The sequence below is a fragment of the Entelurus aequoreus genome, linkage group LG09 (assembly GCF_033978785.1).
Source record: "Entelurus aequoreus isolate RoL-2023_Sb linkage group LG09, RoL_Eaeq_v1.1, whole genome shotgun sequence".
Classification (NCBI taxonomy): domain Eukaryota; kingdom Metazoa; phylum Chordata; class Actinopteri; order Syngnathiformes; family Syngnathidae; genus Entelurus; species Entelurus aequoreus.
In genome coordinates, this window is record NC_084739.1 from 21,929,913 (window position 1) to 21,950,837 (window position 20,925).

The 20,925-nt window shown below is 40.4% G+C and overlaps 1 protein-coding gene across 2 annotated transcripts in view; it reads left to right on the top strand.

Moving 5' to 3' along the window:
- LOC133657238 (collagen alpha-1(XIX) chain-like) overlaps positions 1-15,713 on the top strand; it is a 361,915-nt gene extending 346,202 nt beyond the window's left edge. For both annotated transcript variants that reach the window (XM_062058310.1, XM_062058311.1), the window contains one exon: positions 14,180-15,713. In XM_062058310.1, the coding sequence (XP_061914294.1) occupies positions 14,180-14,346 (167 nt within the window). In that variant the 3' untranslated portion in view covers positions 14,347-15,713. The remainder of the gene's footprint in view (positions 1-14,179) is intronic.
- Positions 15,714-20,925: the final 5,212 nt, after the last annotated feature.

The window sequence follows — 20,925 nt, forward strand, 5'->3', positions numbered from 1 at the left end:
GAGGCTGCAGTATGTTAATAAATGTCCCCACACAATGTACATTTGACAGTGATTCATAGCAGGGAAGCTAACATCAGCCTACGGCAGCGTTTCTCAAAGTGTGGGGCGCGCCCCATTGGTGGGGAATAGAGACATGACAGGTGGGGCGCGAGGAACGGGAGGAAATTTCACTTTGATTTTTTGATTTTTTTTAATTATTATATTCTTTGATTTTTTTTTTTACGATGCTTTCATTTTCTATACACACTGTAAATCACTTTGTGATTCTGTCTGTGAAATCCGCTATATAGATAAATGTAAATTACTTATTTTTCCTGTAGGCTTTACATTTCTAGGTAGGAGCGAAAGTTTGACAGACAATAGCAACAGTAACTAATGGGGGCGGGGCTAAGCGGAAGCTTTGTGAATGGCGAGTCACTGTGCGAGGATTTGCTGTTTTGCAAATACATAAAAAATAGAGCCACTGCTGATGAGCTGTTCAAGATAATGGACAGTTTCCTCAAAGAACACGACCTTAAATGGGAAAACTGTGTGGGCTTTTGCTCTGATGGCGCGCATGGCAAAGTCAAGAAACGGGCTGCAGGCTCTAATAAAGAGGGTTGCGCCAAATGCGCATTGGACACAATGTGTCATTCACCGGGAAACACTCGCGTCAAGGCAGCTCAGCCCCGAATTCAATGAGGTTTTAACAGTGGCAGTGTCAAGCCTGCAACCCCCATTTGAAAAGCTGTGCAGTGCAAAACAGGCTCATTGCAGCCACTAATGCTGGAGTACTGTAAAACTCATGTTCACTTGCCCTGTCCTCCTTTTTTTGGCAAAGATTGCAAAGTGGCACTTTTATTTTCATTTATTATTGAACTTGATGCAAGTTATTTGATTTATTATTGAACTTGATGCAAGTTATAACACTATTATTTGATTTATTATTGAACTTGATGCAAGTTATAACACTTGTTTTGATTTATTATTGAACTTGAGGCAAGTTATAACACTTTTGTTTTATTTATTATTGAACTTGATGCAAGTTATAACACTTTTATTTGATTTATTATTGAACTTGATGCAAGTTATAACACTTTTTTTGATTTATTATTGAACTTGATGCAAGTTATAAAACACTTTTGTTTTATTTATTATTGAACTTGATGCAAGTTATAACACTATTATTTGATTTATTATTGAACTTGATGCAAGTTATAACACTTTTTTTGATTTATTATTGAACTTGATGCAAGTTATAACACTTTTGTTTTATTTATTATTGAACTTGATGCAAGTTATAACACTTTTATTTGATTTATTATTGAACTTGATGCAAGTTATAACACTTTTTTTTATTTATTATTGAACTTGATGCAAGTTATAAAACACTTTTGTTTTATTTATTATTGAACTTGATGCAAGTTATAACACTTTTGTTTTATTTATTATTGAACTTGATGCAAGTTATAACACTTTTGTTTTATTTATTATTGAACTTGATGCAAGTTATTTGATTTATTATTGAACTTGATGCAAGTTATAACACTTTTATTTGATTTATTATTGAACTTGATGCAAGTTATAACACTTTTTTTGATTTATTATTGAACTTGATGCAAGTTATAACACTTTTTTTGATTTATTATTGAACTTGATGCAAATTATAACACTTTTGTTTTATTTATTATTGAATTGATGCAAGTTATTTTATTTGATATTGAACTTGATGCAAGTTATACCACGGCTGCACAGTTATTTTATTTATTATTGAACTTGATCTTATTTTATGTTATTGAGTTTGAATGTATAAAACTTGATGTTACTTGATGTTCGATAAATTTGAAAATGTTAAGCTTGGCATTAGCGTTCTGTTGGGGCAATGGGGGCAGGTGGGGCTTGAAAACTCCCCCTTGTCCAAAGTGGGGGATGACAAAAAAAAGTTTGAGAACCACTGGCCTACGGTGACAGCCAAAATATCTACTAACGTTACTTACCGCGATGTGCTTCCTCAAATTTGACGTTGAGTTCATGTCATCTTAAGCTTGTTTGCCGCTGAAACTTTGTGTAGTTAATAATGTGACCACCTGGCTCTGTTTGATTGGTGAAACGGAGTCAAACGTCACCAGTGACTGTATTTGATTGGTGAAACGCAGGCATGCGATAGATCCTACTTTGAAGGTCTGTCTGACAAACCAAAACAAACAAAGCGTGCATTAACAGATCGATAAAAATCAGTAGCGAGTAGCGAGCTGAATGTAGATAAATGGAGCTGAGTAAAAGTAGCGTTTCTTCTCTATAAATATACTCAAGTAAAAGTAAAAGTATGTTGCATTAAAACTACTCTTAGAAGTACAATTTATCCCAAAAGTTACTCAAGTAGATGTAACGGAGTAAATGTAGCTTGTTACTACTACCCACCTCTGCTTATAAAAAACCTTTTCCGGTAACCATCCGCAGTTAAAGTGAAGGAGCATGTACAGTCAAAATAAATGGTGGGATTATTTTGCGTGTATACATTATTCATGCGATAAATGTTTGTTTAATCTAGTGTAGTCCCGATACCAATATTTTGGTACCATTAATTCGATACTTTTCGGTACTTTTCGATACTTTTCTAAATAAAGGGGAACACAAAAAATTGCATTATTGGCTTTATTTTAACAAAAAATCTTAGGGTACATTAAACATATGTTTCTTATTGCAAGTTTGTCCTTAAAGAAAATGAACATACAAGACAACTTGTCTTTTGGTAGTAAGTAAGCAAACAAAGGCTCCTAATTTAGTCTGCTGACATATGCAGTAACATATTGTGTCATTTGTCATTCTATTTTGTCAAATATTTTAAAGACAAGTGGTAGAAAATTAATTATTAATCTACTTGTTCATTTACTGTTAATATCTGCTTACTTTCTCTTTTAACATGTTCTATCTACACTTCTGTTAAAAAATGATAATCATTTATTCTTCTGTTGTTTGATACTTTACATTAGTTTTGGATGATACCACAAATGTGGGTATCAATCCGATACCAAGTAGTTACAGGATCAGACATTGGTCATATTCAAAGTCCTCATGTGTCCAGGGACATATTTCCTTAGTTTATAAACATAATATATTTATTTTTTAAACAAAAGAAGATGTTGTGATGCCAAAAAATGTCGACGTAATCATAGTGGTATCGACTAGATACGCTCCTGTACTTTGGTATCATTACAGTGGATGTTAGGTGTAGATCCACCCATGGCGTTTGTTTACATTTTGACGCCGGTGAGCTACGGTGTGTAGTGAAGCATGTTTAGCTATTCCTCGTCCTGCAGGGATGATACTTGTAAGAAACTTACTTTTTTTGTCGCCATGGAAGCGAGGATTAGTGATTTAGAAGTAGCTAAAACACTGCAGACTGCGGCTGAACTTTAGCCGCTAGCTAGCTAGCCATGTCTTAAAGCACCTCTTCCGGAGGGCGTTTCAGTGTTAAACCTTCACTTTTATCTTTAGTTTTTAAGCCAAAATGCGTCCGTTTTCCCTTTTCTGTCTACACACTGTGTCTGTTTGTAAGTACTCTGTGATTGTGCGCTGCCGAACATGCTCCTCTGCACATAAACCAGTAATGACACGACGTGACAACGATGGGGGGGTGGTGGACCGGTACATTTCAGAGGCGGTATAGTACCGAATATGATTAATTAATATCGCGGTACTATACTAATACCTAGTATAGTATCGCTATACTAGGTATTAGTATAGTACAAATTAAACCATAGTTTAATTTGATTAAACTAAAGTTTAAAATTTGATTAAACCCTAGTTTAATCAAAATTTTTTGGCAGCCCTAGTTTAAAGACAACTTTAAAAGTCAGTTAGAGCCAAAGAAGCTTCCGAATGAGAAGTGTTTTCGATGATCTACAGCTAGGCCACACTATTTACTCGTTCCAAAGTAATAAAAAACAACAAGTTTAATACTAAAACAAAAGTACCTCAGATCACATCTCGACATGCCAGCTTGTCCTCTTCCCAAGAAGCAAAAGAATAGCTTGCCGCAGGCGTGATGGAGCGATGACGAACCGCCAAGGCCTCTTTGATTTTCATCGGCTGGCAGCAGGAGTTATCACTGAACTTAAAGCCGTTCATCTCATCCGCTGAGGTGGACAATTTATGTGCAGGCCAATTGCAAGCTTGCTTCCTGCTGCCCCGGGAAAGGACAGCCGGTGAAAGCCAGGCTGTCTGAGGATGCATACAAAGTGAAAACCGTCACTGATTAAATCCATGATCAGCTCAATCCAGCTAGTAGACATTAAAGACATTCAAGACATCCATTTTTTCTTTAATAAAAAGATAAACGAAACAAAAAATGATACATCAGTAACACTCAGTTCATCAGCACTTTATCACACACTAATCAAATCCTATACCCAGAGAAACCATGTGATTTTATCGCCTCCAAACACCATCAAATGTTACCAAATATGCTTCCTTTTTCAATGAAGACACAATTAACTTACCAAATATGTTTATTTACTCAATAAACACCGAAAAAGTGACCTTTTTTACTCAATAAACACCCACTAAAGTTACCAAATATGATTATTTTCCGAATGAACACTACCTTAAAGGCCTACTGAAAGCCACTACTACCGACCACGCAGTCTGATAGTTTATATATCAATGATGAAATCTTAACATTGCAACACATGCCAATACGGCCGGGTTAACTTATAAAGTGCAATTTTAAATTTCCCGCTAAACTTCCGGTTGGAAACGTCTATGTATGATGACGTATGCGCGTGACGTCACGACGGCAACGGAAGTATTCGTACCCAATGTGTCACCATACAAACTGCTCTGTTTTCATCGAACAATTCCACAGTATTCTGGACATCTGTGTTGGTGAATCTTTTGCAATTTGTTTAATGAACAATGGAGATTGCAAAGAAGAAAGTTGTAGGTGGGATCGGTGTATTAGCGGCTGGCTGTAGCAACACAACAAAGAGGACTTACTTGGATAGCAGACGCGCTAGCCGATGCTAGCCGCCAACGGCATCTGTGATCGGGTGAAGTCCTTCGTCGCGCCGTCGATCGCTGGAACGCAGGTGAGCACGGGTGTTGATGAGCAGATGAGGGCTGGCTGGCGTAGGTGGAGCGCTAATGTCTTTATCATAGCTCTGTGAGGTCCGGTTGCTAAGTTGATAAGTTAGCTTCAATGGCGTCGTTAGCAACAGTATTGTTAAGCTTTGCCATTGAAATATATGCGCGGTGAGATTGTGAGTTTTTTCAGTGAGGTTACCAAATATGGTACTCAATAAACACCCAATAAAGTTACCAAATATATGTTATTTCCCAATAAATATCCACTAAAGATGGTACTTTGCCCACTTGAGTTAGCAAATATGTTTTCCTTCTCAATAATACAAAACCCAAAACCAGTGAAGTTGGCACGTTGTGTAATTCGTAAATAAAAACAAATTGAATAGACTCCAAAGACAAGATATTTAACGTTCGAACTGAGAAACTTACTTTTTTTGCCAATTATCATTAACTTGAAATTTAATGGCAGCAACACATTGCAAAAAAATTGGCGCTGGGGCATTTTTACCACTGTGTTACATGGCCTTTCCTTTTAACAACACCCAGTAAACGCTTGGGAACTGAGGAGACCAATTTTTGAAGCTTTTCAGGTGGAATTCTTTCCCATTCTTGCTTGATGTACAGCTTAAGTTGTTTCAATGGGAGACAGGTCTGGACTACAGGCAGGCCCGTCTAGTACCCGCACTCTTTTACTATGAAGCCACGCTGTTGTAGCACGTGGCTTGGTATTGTCTTGCTGTAATAAGCAGGGGCATCCATGAGAACTTTGCTTGGATGGCGACATATTTTGCTCCAAAACCTGTATGTATCTTTCAGCATTCACAGATGTGTAAGTTACCCATGCCTTGGGCACTAATACACCCCATACCATCACAGATGCTGGCTTTTAAACATTGCGCCTATAACAATCCGGATGGGTTTTTCCCCCTCTTTGTTACGAAGGACACGACGTCCACAGTTTCCAAAAATTATTTGATATGTGGACTTGTCAGACCATAGAACACTTTTCCACTTTGCATCAGTCCATCTTAGATGAGCTCGGGCCAAGCTAAGCCGGCGTCGTTTCTGGGTGTTGTTGATAAATGGCTTTCGCTTTGCATAGTAGAGTTTTTAACTTGCACTTACAGATGTAGCGACCAACTGTAGTTACTGACAGTGGTTTTCTGAAGTGTTCCTGAGCCCATGTGGTGATATCATTTACACACTGATGTCGCTTTTTGATGCAGTGCCGCCTGAGGGATCGAAGGTCACGGACATGCTGCTTACGTGCAGTGATTTCTCCAGATTCTCTGAACCTTTTGATGATATTACGGACCGTAGATGGTGAAATCCCTAAATTCCTTGCAATAGCTCATTGAGAAATGTTGTTCTTAAACTGTTCGACAATTTGCTCACACATTTGTTCACAAAGTGGTGACCCTCGCCCCATCCTTGTTTGTGAACGACTGAGCATTTCATGGAAGCTGCTTTTATACCCAATCATGGCACCCACCTGTTCCCAATTTGCCTGTTCACCTGTGGGATGTTCCAAATAAGTGTTTGATGAGCATTCCTCAACTTTCTCAGTCTTTTTTGCCACTTGTGCCAGCTTTTTTGAAACATGTTGCAGGCATCAAATTCCAAATGAGCTGATATTTGCAAAAAATAACAACGTTTTCCAGTATCTTGTCTTTGCAGTCTATTTAATTGAATATAGGTTGAAAAGGATTTGCAAATCCTTGTATTATGTTTTTATTTACGATTTACACAACGTGCCAACTTCGCTGATTTTGGAGTTTGTAGCTACCGTGTAAATAATATTATAATCCTCTTGGTGTTGCAGGTCAAACCAGAAACGTCCATGGCCGTCTGAGCGTGGCCCGCGCACACATGTGCAAAAAAAAATGAGGGTATAACCAGCAGAGCGCTGCAGACAGTTTGTGTGCGAGCAGTTAGGCAGGAGATGGATAGCGGGGGTGATGAAAAGGCCAAGTTGTGTTTTCGGGTGGGGGGAAGGAAAATAACGCGGCAGGATGTGCGATTCCCTTTTGTGTCGGCTGCAGAGAAGGCTGCCTCGCTGGGATGTGATGTGAGCGGCCCGCTCATGAGATGGATGCTGTAATTGAAGGCTTAGAGAGAGCCATGCTAAAGAAAGGCTGCTTGTGCTCTATACGCATGTCAGAGGAAAGCTAAAGTGGTGTTTGGATTGCTTCGCCACTGCATGCTGTTGCTTGGTAACATGGAATACATATCGGCTTCTGTTATGGTGAGGAAATGTCTCTCTTGTCACGACTTAGAGACAAATGGATCCAAATAAAAGCAATAAAAGGCAATATAACCCCAAACTCTCCACACAGCAGGCAGAGGACACATGGTAACATGAATGCATACATTCAAATCTCATGACACTCTTTATAGAGCAAGAAGAAATCCATTTTGTGCATCATAATTGTGTTTGTAAGTCACTTCCTGTTTTGTTAAAGATGACGTCAAACAGGGACGTGAGATGTTTTTATTCTGGACTGGGCATACTTGCCAACCCTCCCAATTTCCCCGGGAGACTCCCGAATTTCAGTGCCCCTCCCGAAAATCTCCCGGGACAACCATTCTCCCGAATTTCTCCCGATTTACACCTGGACAACAATATTGGGGGCGTAAGGCACTGCCTTTAGCGTCCTCTCTCACCTGAAAAGGAGACTATTATCAGAGGTGGGTAGTAACACGCTACATTTACTCCGTTACATCTACTTGAGTAACTTTTGGGATAAATTGTACTTCTAAGAGTAGTTTTAATGCAACATACTTTTACTTTTACTTGAGTATATTTATAGAGAAGAAACGCTACTTTTACTCCGCTCCGTTTATCTACATTCAGCTCGCTACTCGCTACTGATTTTTATCGATCTGTTAATGCACGCTTTGTTTGTTTTGGTTTGTCAGACAGACCTTCAAAGTAGGATCTATCGCATGCCTGCGTTTCACCAATCAAATACAGTCACTGGTGACATTTGACTCCGTTTCACCAATCAAATGCAGTCACTGGTGACATTAGACTCCGTTTCACCAATCAAATGCAGTCACTGGTGACGTTAGACTCCGTTTCACCAATGACATGCAGTCACTGGTGACGTTAGACTCCGTTTCACCAATCAAATGCAGTCACTGGTGACATTAGACTCCGTTTCACCAATCACATGCAGTCACTGGTGACGTTAGACTCCGTTTCACCAATCACATGCAGTCACTGGTGACGTTAGACTCCGTTTCCCCAATCAGATGCAGTCACTGGTGACGTTAGACTCCGTTTCACCAATCAGATGCAGTCACTGGTGACGTTAGACTCCGTTTCACCAATCAGATGCAGTCACTGGTGACGTTAGACTCCGTTTCACCAATCACATGCAGTCACTGGTGACGTTAGACTCCGTTTCACCAATCACATGCAGTCACTGGTGACGTTAGACTCCGTTTCACCAATCACGTGCAGTCACTGGTGACGTTAGACTTCGTTTCACCAATCACATGCAGTCACTGGTGACGTTAGACTCCGTTTCACCAATCACATGCAGTCACTGGTGACGTTAGACTCCGTTTCACCAATCACATGCAGTCACTGGTGACGTTAGACTCCGTTTCACCAATCACGTGCAGTCACTGGTGACGTTAGACTTCGTTTCACCAATCAAATGCAGTCACTGGTGACATTAGACTCCGTTTCACCAATCACATGCAGTCACTGGTGACGTTAGACTCCGTTTCACCAATTACATGCAGTCACTGGTGACGTTAGACTCCGTTTCACCAATCACATGCAGTCACTGGTGACGTTAGACTCTGTTTCCCCAATCAGATGCAGTCACTGGTGACGTTAGACTCCGTTTCACCAATCACATGCAGTCACTGGTGACGTTAGACTCCGTTTCCCCAATCAGATGCAGTCACTGGTGACGTTAGACTCCGTTTCACCAATCAGATGCAGTCACTGGTGACGTTAGACTCCGTTTCACCAATCACATGCAGTCACTGGTGACGTTAGACTCCGTTTCACCAATCAAATGCAGTCACTGGTGACATTAGACTCCGTTTCACCAATCACATGCAGTCACTGGTGACGTTAGACTCCGTTTCACCAATCAAATGCAGTCACTGGTGACATTAGACTCCGTTTCACCAATCACATGCAGTCACTGGTGACGTTAGACTCCGTTTCACCAATCAAATGCAGTCACTGGTGACATTAGACTCCGTTTCACCAATCACATGCAGTCACTGGTGACGTTAGACTCCGTTTCACCAATCAAATGCAGTCACTGGTGACATTAGACTCCGTTTCACCAATCACATGCAGTCACTGGTGACGTTAGACTCCGTTTCACCAATGACATGCAGTCACTGGTGACGTTAGACTCCGTTTCACCAATCAAATGCAGTCACTGGTGACATTAGACTCCGTTTCACCAATCACATGCAGTCACTGGTGACGTTAGACTCCGTTTCACCAATCACATGCAGTCACTGGTGACGTTAGACTCCGTTTCCCCAATCAGATGCAGTCACTGGTGACGTTAGACTCCGTTTCACCAATCAGATGCAGTCACTGGTGACGTTAGACTCCGTTTCACCAATCAGATGCAGTCACTGGTGACGTTAGACTCCGTTTCACCAATCACATGCAGTCACTGGTGACGTTAGACTCCGTTTCACCAATCACGTGCAGTCACTGGTGACGTTAGACTTCGTTTCACCAATCAAATGCAGTCACTGGTGACATTAGACTCCGTTTCACCAATCACATGCAGTCACTGGTGACGTTAGACTCCGTTTCACCAATTACATGCAGTCACTGGTGACGTTAGACTCCGTTTCACCAATCACATGCAGTCACTGGTGACGTTAGACTCTGTTTCCCCAATCAGATGCAGTCACTGGTGACGTTAGACTCCGTTTCACCAATCACATGCAGTCACTGGTGACGTTAGACTCCGTTTCCCCAATCAGATGCAGTCACTGGTGACGTTAGACTCCGTTTCACCAATCAGATGCAGTCACTGGTGACGTTAGACTCCGTTTCACCAATCACATGCAGTCACTGGTGACGTTAGACTCCGTTTCACCAATCACGTGCAGTCACTGGTGACGTTAGACTCCGTTTCACCAATCAAATGCAGTCACTGGTGACATTAGACTCCGTTTCACCAATCACATGCAGTCACTGGTGACGTTAGACTACGTTTCACCAATTACATGCAGTCACTGGTGACGTTAGACTCCGTTTCACCAATCACATGCAGTCACTGGTGACGTTAGACTCTGTTTCCCCAATCAGATGCAGTCACTGGTGACGTTAGACTCCGTTTCACCAATCAGATGCAGTCACTGGTGACGTTAGACTCCGTTTCACCAATCAGATGCAGTCACTGGTGACGTTAGACTCCGTTTCACCAATCAGATGCAGTCACTGGTGACGTTAGACTCCGTTTCACCAATCACATGCAGTCACTGGTGACGTTAGACTCCGTTTCACCAATCAGATGCAGTCACTGGTGACGTTAGACTCTGTTTCCCCAATCAGATGCAGTCACTGGTAACGTTAGACTCCGTTTCACCAATCACATGCAGTCACTGGTGACGTTAGACTCCGTTTCACCAATCAGATGCAGTCACTGGTGACGTTAGACTCCGTTTCACCAATCAGATGCAGTCACTGGTGACATTAGACTCCGTTTCACCAATCAGATGCAGTCACTGGTGACGTTAGACTCCGTTTCACCAATCAGATGCAGTCACTGGTGACGTTAGACTCCGTTTCACCAATCAGATGCAGTCACTGGTGACGTTAGACTCCGTTTCACCAATCAGATGCAGTCACTGGTGACATTAGACTCCGTTTCACCAATCAGATGCAGTCACTGGTGACGTTAGACTCCGTTTCACCAATCACATGCAGTCACTGGTGACGTTAGACTCCGTTTCACCAATCACATGCAGTCACTGGTGACGTTAGACTCCGTTTCCCCAATCAGATGCAGTCACTGGTGACGTTAGACTCCGTTTCCCCAATCAGATGCAGTCACTGGTGACGTTAGACTCCGTTTCACCAATCAGATGCAGTCACTGGTGACATTAGACTCCGTTTCCCCAATCAGATGCAGTCACTGGTGACATTAGACTCCGTTTCACCAATCACATGCAGTCACTGGTGACGTTAGACTCCGTTTCACCAATCAGATGCAGTCACTGGTGACGTTAGACTCCGTTTCACCAATCACATGCAGTCACTGGTGACGTTAGACTCCGTTTCACCAATCAGATGCAGTCACTGGTGACGTTAGACTCTGTTTCCCCAATCAGATGCAGTCACTGGTAACGTTAGACTCCGTTTCACCAATCACATGCAGTCACTGGTGACGTTAGACTCCGTTTCACCAATCAGATGCAGTCACTGGTGACGTTAGACTCCGTTTCACCAATCAGATGCAGTCACTGGTGACATTAGACTCCGTTTCACCAATCAGATGCAGTCACTGGTGACGTTAGACTCCGTTTCACCAATCAGATGCAGTCACTGGTGACGTTAGACTCCGTTTCACCAATCAGATGCAGTCACTGGTGACGTTAGACTCCGTTTCACCAATCAGATGCAGTCACTGGTGACATTAGACTCCGTTTCACCAATCAGATGCAGTCACTGGTGACGTTAGACTCCGTTTCACCAATCAGATGCAGTCACTGGTGACGTTAGACTCCGTTTCACCAATCACATGCAGTCACTGGTGACGTTAGACTCCGTTTCACCAATCAGATGCAGTCACTGGTGACGTTAGACTCCGTTTCACCAATCACATGCAGTCACTGGTGACGTTAGACTCCGTTTCACCAATCAGATGCAGTCACTGGTGACGTTAGACTCTGTTTCCCCAATCAGATGCAGTCACTGGTAACGTTAGACTCCGTTTCACCAATCACATGCAGTCACTGGTGACGTTAGACTCCGTTTCACCAATCAGATGCAGTCACTGGTGACGTTAGACTCCGTTTCACCAATCAGATGCAGTCACTGGTGACATTAGACTCCGTTTCACCAATCAGATGCAGTCACTGGTGACGTTAGACTCCGTTTCACCAATCACATGCAGTCACTGGTGACGTTAGACTCCGTTTCACCAATCAGATGCAGTCACTGGTGACATTAGACTCCGTTTCACCAATCAGATGCAGTCACTGGTGACGTTAGACTCCGTTTCACCAATCACATGCAGTCACTGGTGACGTTAGACTCCGTTTCACCAATCACATGCAGTCACTGGTGACGTTAGACTCCGTTTCCCCAATCAGATGCAGTCACTGGTGACGTTAGACTCCGTTTCCCCAATCAGATGCAGTCACTGGTGACGTTAGACTCCGTTTCACCAATCACATGCAGTCACTGGTGACGTTAGACTCCGTTTCACCAATCACATGCAGTCACTGGTGACGTTAGACTCCGTTTCACCAATCAGATGCAGTCACTGGTGACGTTAGACTCCGTTTCACCAATCACATGCAGTCACTGGTGACGTTAGACTCCGTTTCACCAATCAAACAGAGCCAGGCGGTCAGATGACCGTCACACGTGGACCGCGACTTAAACAAGTTGAAAAACTTATTGGGGTGTTACCATTTAGTGGTCAATTGTACGGAATATGAACTGTACTGTGCAATCTACTAATACAAGTTTCAATCAATCAATCAATGAATGCCTACTGAGCCTATGGTGCTGTTAAGTTATTGTGGCTCAATTTGCCTTGATTTTTTTAATGTTAATGTATTATTATTTAATATATATTATTGTTTTAGTTGCTTAAGAGATATTCCTGGCTCTGAATTTGCTCATTGCTATTTTTATGTTTTTGTGCATTATTTGTTGCCGTCATCATCAAACGAACAGGTTACTCATCAGTTACTCAGTACTTGAGTAGTTTTTTCACAACATACTTTTTACTTTTACTCAAGTAAATATTTGGGTGACTACTCCTTACTTTTACTTGAGTAATAAATCTTTAAAGTAACAGTACTCTTACTTGAGTACAATTTCTGGCTACTCTACCCACCTCCGACTATTATATATGTCTCCGTTATCCATAGGTTTATCTATAACCCATGAAGTAGGCAGGCACAGAGCTAAACAAAACTGTGGCTGTAGGCAACCTCCTGACGTAGTTTTCTTTATTAATTTTTATCATTTTAACTAGAGATGTTCCGATCATGGCTATCGGTTCAGGGCTGTTATCTGCATTTTTTTTAACTGATCCATGATGAGCTGCAGAGTCCGAAGGTCACGGGCATTTAATGTTGTTTTCAGCCTTGCCGCTTACGTGCAGTGATTTTTCCAGATTCTTTGAACCTTTTGATGATATTACAGACCGTAGATGGTGAAATCCCTAAATTCCTTGCAATAGCTTGTTGAGAAATGTTGTCCTTCAACTATTTGTTGACAAAGTGGTGACCCTCGCCCCATCTTTTTTTGTGAATGACTGAGCATTTTATGGAAGCTGCTTTTATACCCAATCATGGCACCCACCAAAAAATGTATTCAATTAAATACCACAAATATAATACATCATCTGATTTACAACAATGCCAGTATATTTTAAATTCATTAAGATAAGCTTTATAAAAATGTATTATTATGTTTACTTTAGTTACTTAAACATATCCAGTTCTATAATCTATTGTCAAAGTATTGGAGGAGATCTGAGGTCAAAAATATTAATCGGGACAGAATGTCAGCTCAGCTGTTGGTCTGAAACTCGTGCATGTTACATTTTGTGTTAGTTGTTGTACTGTTGTTTACAATTCTTATTAAACCTGACTGAGTAGTTAGCTCTTTACCACGTGTATAACATTGTCTACTGTGTTGTGCAACACACTTGTTAATAAATGACTATGGGAACAAAGAGACATACAGGTAGATTTTATTTTCTACTTTCTCATGCACTCCATATTATTATTGCAGTAAAAAAAAAATTGCATCTGGACACCCCTGTTCTTTAAGCGAGTAAACACCAAACAGAAAGACACTTTATTAGTGTCCAAGAAAAATCGACACGCAATGATAGCAATGTCATTTTTTTTTATTTTTTTTTTTTTTACCAAGGCCCTCCTGGGGAAGCTTCTCAGGGTCCTCCCGGCTCCCCGGGGCCAAGAGGACCCGCAGGGACGTGTGACCCCGGGGATTGTGTACCCTTCGAGCCCGACTCCAGCTTCGGCCATCCCGCCCCCAGCTCCCTCCTCCAGCCAGGCAGGAAAGGAAGGACGCCATGATGGATGCAGTAGGGGTCCTCGTGTGTGTGAGTGTGTGCGTGACATTGCTAACAGGCTTCATTTGAATGCAACAGAAACATTTTTTTTTGTTTTTGCAATGCTGTACTTTTAGGTTATTGGTTGTTTTTACTCCCCTCCTACCGGCTGTGATGTAATGCATTCCTTGTCATCTCTCATTACGTCTCTGAAGCCCCCCCCCCCCCCTCTCCCCGCCGCGTCTCAACAACATGATCTTAATTATTTGTTTGCCTCCTTAATTGGCACGCTTATGCACCCCTTCTGTTCTTCTTCAGATAAGCCGTACAAGGGACTGTACGTGTGTCTCTGTGCCTGTGAGATGAGCTGTGTGTTTGTTTCATGTGCAGATGCCAGAGAATTAGAAGCCTGTTTTAACTCTCTTGCCTTTGCATGGTGGTCTTCATGTTGAGGACCTCCTTATCAACCTCCTGCAGAGCATGCGGGTGACCTCATGCATTTACATAATAGTCTGATACAGAAGACGGCAAACATAAAAAAAAATCCCCTCCAAAAAAATCCAGCGCCTTATGAACTGTATAACCAAAGTGCAGCAGCAACTGTGTCTGATAGAGAATTATTTATTTTCAATGTATTCAAAAGAAGTGTTGGGTTTTTTCGAGCTTGTGGCTTAAGCTATTTCTGGATGAGTGGGGGGGAGCTTATTTAAAATGCATCGTGCATGATAATCATTTTCAAAAAGAAACTCAAACGTCTTCCCATTAATTACGTTTGCCATTGCAGCAATCGTACAAAAAACACTGATTGTTATGCATGACAAGAATGTACTTGACAAGTTTGATTGTTCTTAGAGGCCTCACTTATATGAAGGAGTATAGGGGATGCACTAAAAAGACACAATTCCAATTTAAAAAGTCATATTTTTTTCAAGAAAAAAGCTTATTTTTAACGGAAGATGTCCAGATTTTAAATTACCCTAGGCGCTGCTGCTCACTGCTCCCCTCACCTCCCAGGGGGTGATCAAGGGTGATGGGTCAAATGCAGAGAATAATTTCGCCACACCTAGTGTGTGTGTGACAATCATTGGTACTTTAACTTTAACCTTATTAGACTAGAGTAAACCCTCATGAATTTCCTCAAAGTAGGAATTAAAGGCCTACTGAAATGAAATTTTCTTATTTAAACGGGCATAGCAGATCCATTCTATGTGTCATTCTTGATCATTTCGCGATATTGCCATATTTTTGCTGAAAGGATTTAGTAGAGAACATCGACGATAAAGTTTGCAACTTTTGGTCACTGATAAAAAAAGCCTTGCCCCTACCGGAAGTAGCGTGACGTCACAGGTTGAAGAGCTCCTCACATTTTTAAGATTAAAGATTAAAGATACCAATGATTGTCACACACACACTAGATGTGGTGAAATTTGTCCTCTGCATTTGACCCATCCCCTTGGGGAGCAGTGGGCAGCAGCGGCGCCGCGCCCGGGAATCATTTTGGTGACTTAACCCCCAACTCCAACCCGTGTTGCTGAGTGCCAAGCAGGGAGGTTATGGGTCCCATTTTTATAGTCTTTGGTATGACTCGGCTGGGATTTGAACTCCAACCTACCGATCTCAGGGCGGACACTCTAACCTTGCATATTGTTTACACCAGCAGCGAGAGCGATTCGGACCGAGAAAGTGACGATTACCCCATTAATTTGAGCCAGGATGAATTTGTGGATGAGGAACGTGAGAGTGAAGGATTAGAGTGCAGTGCAGGACGTATCTTTTTTCGCTCTGACCATAACTTAGGTACAAGGGCTCATTGGATTCCACACTTTCTCCTTTTTCTATTGTGGATCACGGATTTGTATTTTAAACCACCTCGGATACTATATCCTCTTGAAAATGAGAGTCGAGAACGCGAAATGGACATTCACAGTGACTTTTATCTCCACGACAATACATCGGCGAAGCACTTTAGCTATGGCGCTAACGTGATAGCATCGTGCTTGAATGCAGATATAAACAAAAGAAATAAGCCCCTGACTGGAAGGATAGACAGCAGATCAACAATACTACTATCAGGACACACCGAACCAAACACTGGACCTGTAACCACACGGTTAATGCTGTGCCGCCTGGCGAAGCCTAGCAATGCTGTTGCTAACGACGCCATTGAAGCTAACTTAGCTACGGGACCTCGACAGAGCTATGCTAAAAACATTAGCTCTCCACCTACGCCAGCCCTCATCTGCTCATCAACACCCGTGCTCACCTGCGTTCCAGCGATCGACGGCGCGACGAAGGACTTCACCCGATCATCGATGCAGTCGGCGGCTAGCGGCGGCTAGCGGCGGATAGCGCGTCTGCTATCCAAGTCAAAGTCCTCCTGGTTGTGTTGCTACAGCCAGCCGCTAATACACCGATCCCACCTACAGCTTTCTTCTTTGCAGTCTCCATTGTTCATTAAACAAATTGCAAAAGATTCACCAACACAGATGTCCAGAATACTGTGGAATTTTGCAATGAAAACAGAGCTTTTTGTATTGGATACAATGGTGTACCAATACTTCCGCTTCAACCATTGACGTCACGCGCAAACGTCATCATACATAGACGTTTTCAGCCGGAAGTTTCCCGGGAAATTTAAAATTGCACTTTATAAGTTAACCCGGCCGTATTGGCATGTGTTGCAATGTTAAGATTTCATCATTGATATATAAACTATCAGACTGCGTGGTCGGTAGTAGCGGGTTTCAGTAGGCCTTTAATAACTATAAATCAAATATTTTCATGGCTGCAGGATAAAAAAAAACAACTAAATATTGTTTTTTAACATTATGAGAGCCCTCTAGACATGAAATAACACACATAGACTGAGCCAATCAGTGGCCACAATACTGACCAGTACACTCTGATCTGTTTGTTATCATCCAATGGCCAATGCTATTCTCGTAATAATATTTGTAGTACATTTTGCTTGAAAATTTTTAATTTCTTGTACAATAATGTACAATATGCTTTAAAAGGAATTTTGAAAATCACATTGTAGTGAAATTGCAAACTTCGAAGCGTGATGTGGTGAGGGAAGACTGTATATGAGAGCATAAATCTTGTTTTTATAAGTGCGTGTCAAATCTGTGCGGAGGGCTTATAGAGATTTTACATGAATAAAATATTTATAAAAATAATAAATAATGTCCCTACTGGAGATTCACCTATCATGAGTGCTGATGTTAACATTCTTACATCTTTATGGTCTTAATGCAACAAGGTTTCTGCAAATCTAATGTAATGTTTTTTAATGCAACCTAAAACTATTTTAATGCCCATGTCCAACTGCAGATTGTTATTATAGTCAAAAGCATACAATTGTCTGTATAAACAAAATTGTATTTGACATTAGTAATGTTGATTAGTTGAAGTTTACATTAACTGTGGCCCAATTAAGCATGCAATTTTCTATCATATAATATTATGTCTTATTATATAATGAGATATAATAATAACAATGCAAGTAAACCTTTTTAAATGCAATAAAAATATGTTTCATTACTTTAGAATTTTTAACAATTGTAACTGGAAGGTCAATAACCTAATTATCCTAAATAGGTAAACAACAACAACAAAAATGGAATCTCAATATGTGTCTGCCATATCTGCACTTCATTAAATATTAAACATTTTGAAGTGCATTTTTTTCACCCAATTGGAAAAACCAGGTCAAGTGGTTTGTTTTGTCGTCTTTTTTTGTTGCTGATTGCAGTCGTAAAAATGTTTAAAGTTAAAGTTAAAAGTTAGAAAGTAAAAGTTAAAGTGCCAATGATTGTCACACACACACTTGGTGCGGTGAAATTATCCTCTGCATTTGACCTATCCCCGCAGGGGAGCAGTGAGCATCAGCGGTGGCCGCGCCCGGCAATCATTGGTGATTTAACCCCCAATTCCAACCCTTGATGCTGAGTGCCAAGCAGGGAGGTAATGGGTCCCATTTTTATAGTCTTTGGCATGACTCGGCGGACAGTCTAAAGTCTCTGGACATCATATTTAATATTTTTTAATGCCATTTAAGGCCTTAGTTTTTGCTAAATCCTTTTAATGACTTTTAAATCTGTACAATGATGTAATTTACGGACTATAAGGCTCATTTAAATATAAGCCGCACCTACTTAATTTTTGAACAAATGTTATTTTGTATATATATTGGTGTATATACGCAGGTGTACGCATTAAAACATGGGATATTTACACAGGGGCTTGTGTTGATTCACAAATGTAATAGAAGTAACATGACATAGTAGACCACCGAATCATCATTGATCGCGGTCTTCATCTTTGTCCTCCTCCTGTACGCGGTTAAAATTGCGGCAGTCAGGCCTTTTGGGCCCTGTTACTGATGGATGTTGATTTTTTCGATGGCCGAGTCGTTCGTCTTTGGCTTTGGGCCTGCGTCTTGTGCATTTTGTCGCTTCTTCTCCATGACGAGGGTGAGTCCATAATGCGCTAAATGGCTGACTGAATGATTATGTGAGTGCATTTAAATTAATGTGAACAATTTTATTGGTCCGATGTGATAAGGCTAAGTTTATTGGCGGCATGTGAAGCTTGTGAACCCATAAAAAAAAAATAATTAATGTATAAAGCGCAGGGTTCAAAGCTTTTGGAAAAAGTGGCAGTTTATAGTCCGTAAATTACGTTAATTGTCGATAAATTATGACTTTATTCTTTTAAAACTACAACCTGATTCTTGTAAAATGACAACAGTACTCTCATTATGTTGCAACAGTTTTTACTACTTTTATTCTGGTAATAAGATCACTTTATTTGACATAACTTTGTATTATTAACACATTTTTTCGTAGCCAATTACAACTTGGTTCTTTTAAAATGTGTAATATTGTGTTGTTATTTTTTTCTTGCAATATGAGAAATTTATTCTCTTAATAGTTTGACTTTTTGTTCTCATAAAACTATTTCTCTTTATTTTTCAACTTTTTTCTCGTTAAATCGATGATATGATACAAACATATTATTGTACAAGTACTACTTTTTTTTTGTCATACAACCACTTAATTGCTGTAAAATACTGAGTTTTTACAATAATTTTTATTACAGCATCAGGATTTTACTTTCTAATACTTTTTTTCTCAATATTTGACTTTGTTCTCAGAAGGTTACGATTAAATATATTTTTTATATAGTATCACTCAAATCATGTAAATGTATACTACTTCTTTACTTGTAACCACTTATGTATTTGCCCGAAAATATTTTACTTAGCATAGTTCTCATTAGATTTCGATATAAAATTATAATTTTTACATGACTTTGTTCTTGGAAAAAGTATGACTTTTTTGTGACTTTATATTTTTATGAAATGACTACTTTGTAACATTAGGCCTCTTTTCTCAAAATACTTTTTTTTTTTTTCAAATGAAAATGTTCTTGTTATATAGTCTGACTTTATTCTAATGAAAAACAAATCTTGCAAAATGTTCTCTTTTTTCTCATTAATTCATAATAAAGTTGTGGAAGTTGCCTCCTAGCAGCTCCACTGGCAGACACGGCACAAGAGCCAAGCGTGCAGGATTTAACAAGGTTTTAATAAATGTAGGTTTTTAACAAAAGTTTTCTCCAGCAGAACGCGACCTTTCAGTCACGTCCGTATCCTCTCTCCCCTCCTGCTCTTGGCCGCTTACTGTTAAAGACAACAGATGATTAGATTACCACGTACCACCTGTGTAATCTAATCACCTGCCAGCTGTGTCTCGCCGTCAGCACTGCCACGCCCCCGTCTGATGGTGCTCTGTCCTCAGCACCATGGACAGAGGCGGTGGCAACATCTCCCTCCACAAAAATGTTGCTGATATTTCAGTTCATCTTGTTACAAGTTCACTTTATTTTATTAATATTCACATTTTTAGGCCCATAAGACGATTTATGCTTTTTTGTTAACACCAATAATTTTATTCTTGTAAAATTATACCATTATTCTCACAAAAATGACTCTTTAACTTAATATTTGACTTCGTTCTTGCAATATTTCAAAGTGTGTGTCCCTAATACTCCTTCATATTTGACTACTGATATCTTTTAGCATGAATAGTGGAAGTTAAGTGTGGTTATTTGCTGTGCTGGCTAACGAGGCTTGTAACGGGGACCTGATGAATTGTACAAGTTATCATTTTAACGTCACATTAAGGTTGTCATGATTAGAAATGATGCTGGTCTGTGTGCCTTGCAGTGATTTAGAACATTGTCTTTGTTTACATTGTGTTGCTTATGATGATTACTTTGGTCTATTTGTATATTTTTGCTTCTTAGCGGCGCCAAAGTAATCAGAACACTGCAGGAAATCTACTTGACATGTTTGTTTAACAGCTCCTTTTTTCTTCTTCTTTTAATCGTTTTTTAAGACTGGACACTTGGGTATTCGTTTATTGTCCCATTTGTTTTCTTGCATTAATTTACATGTACTTACTGAGTCTTGATGATGTTTGAATGTTTTACCAGACTCTATTTCCTCACATAGCGTTTATTTAGTCAACTGCGGAGAGTACTAGACATCCCTTCATTGTCTTTACTTTTATCCATTCTCCTTTTTATGGATTTCTAT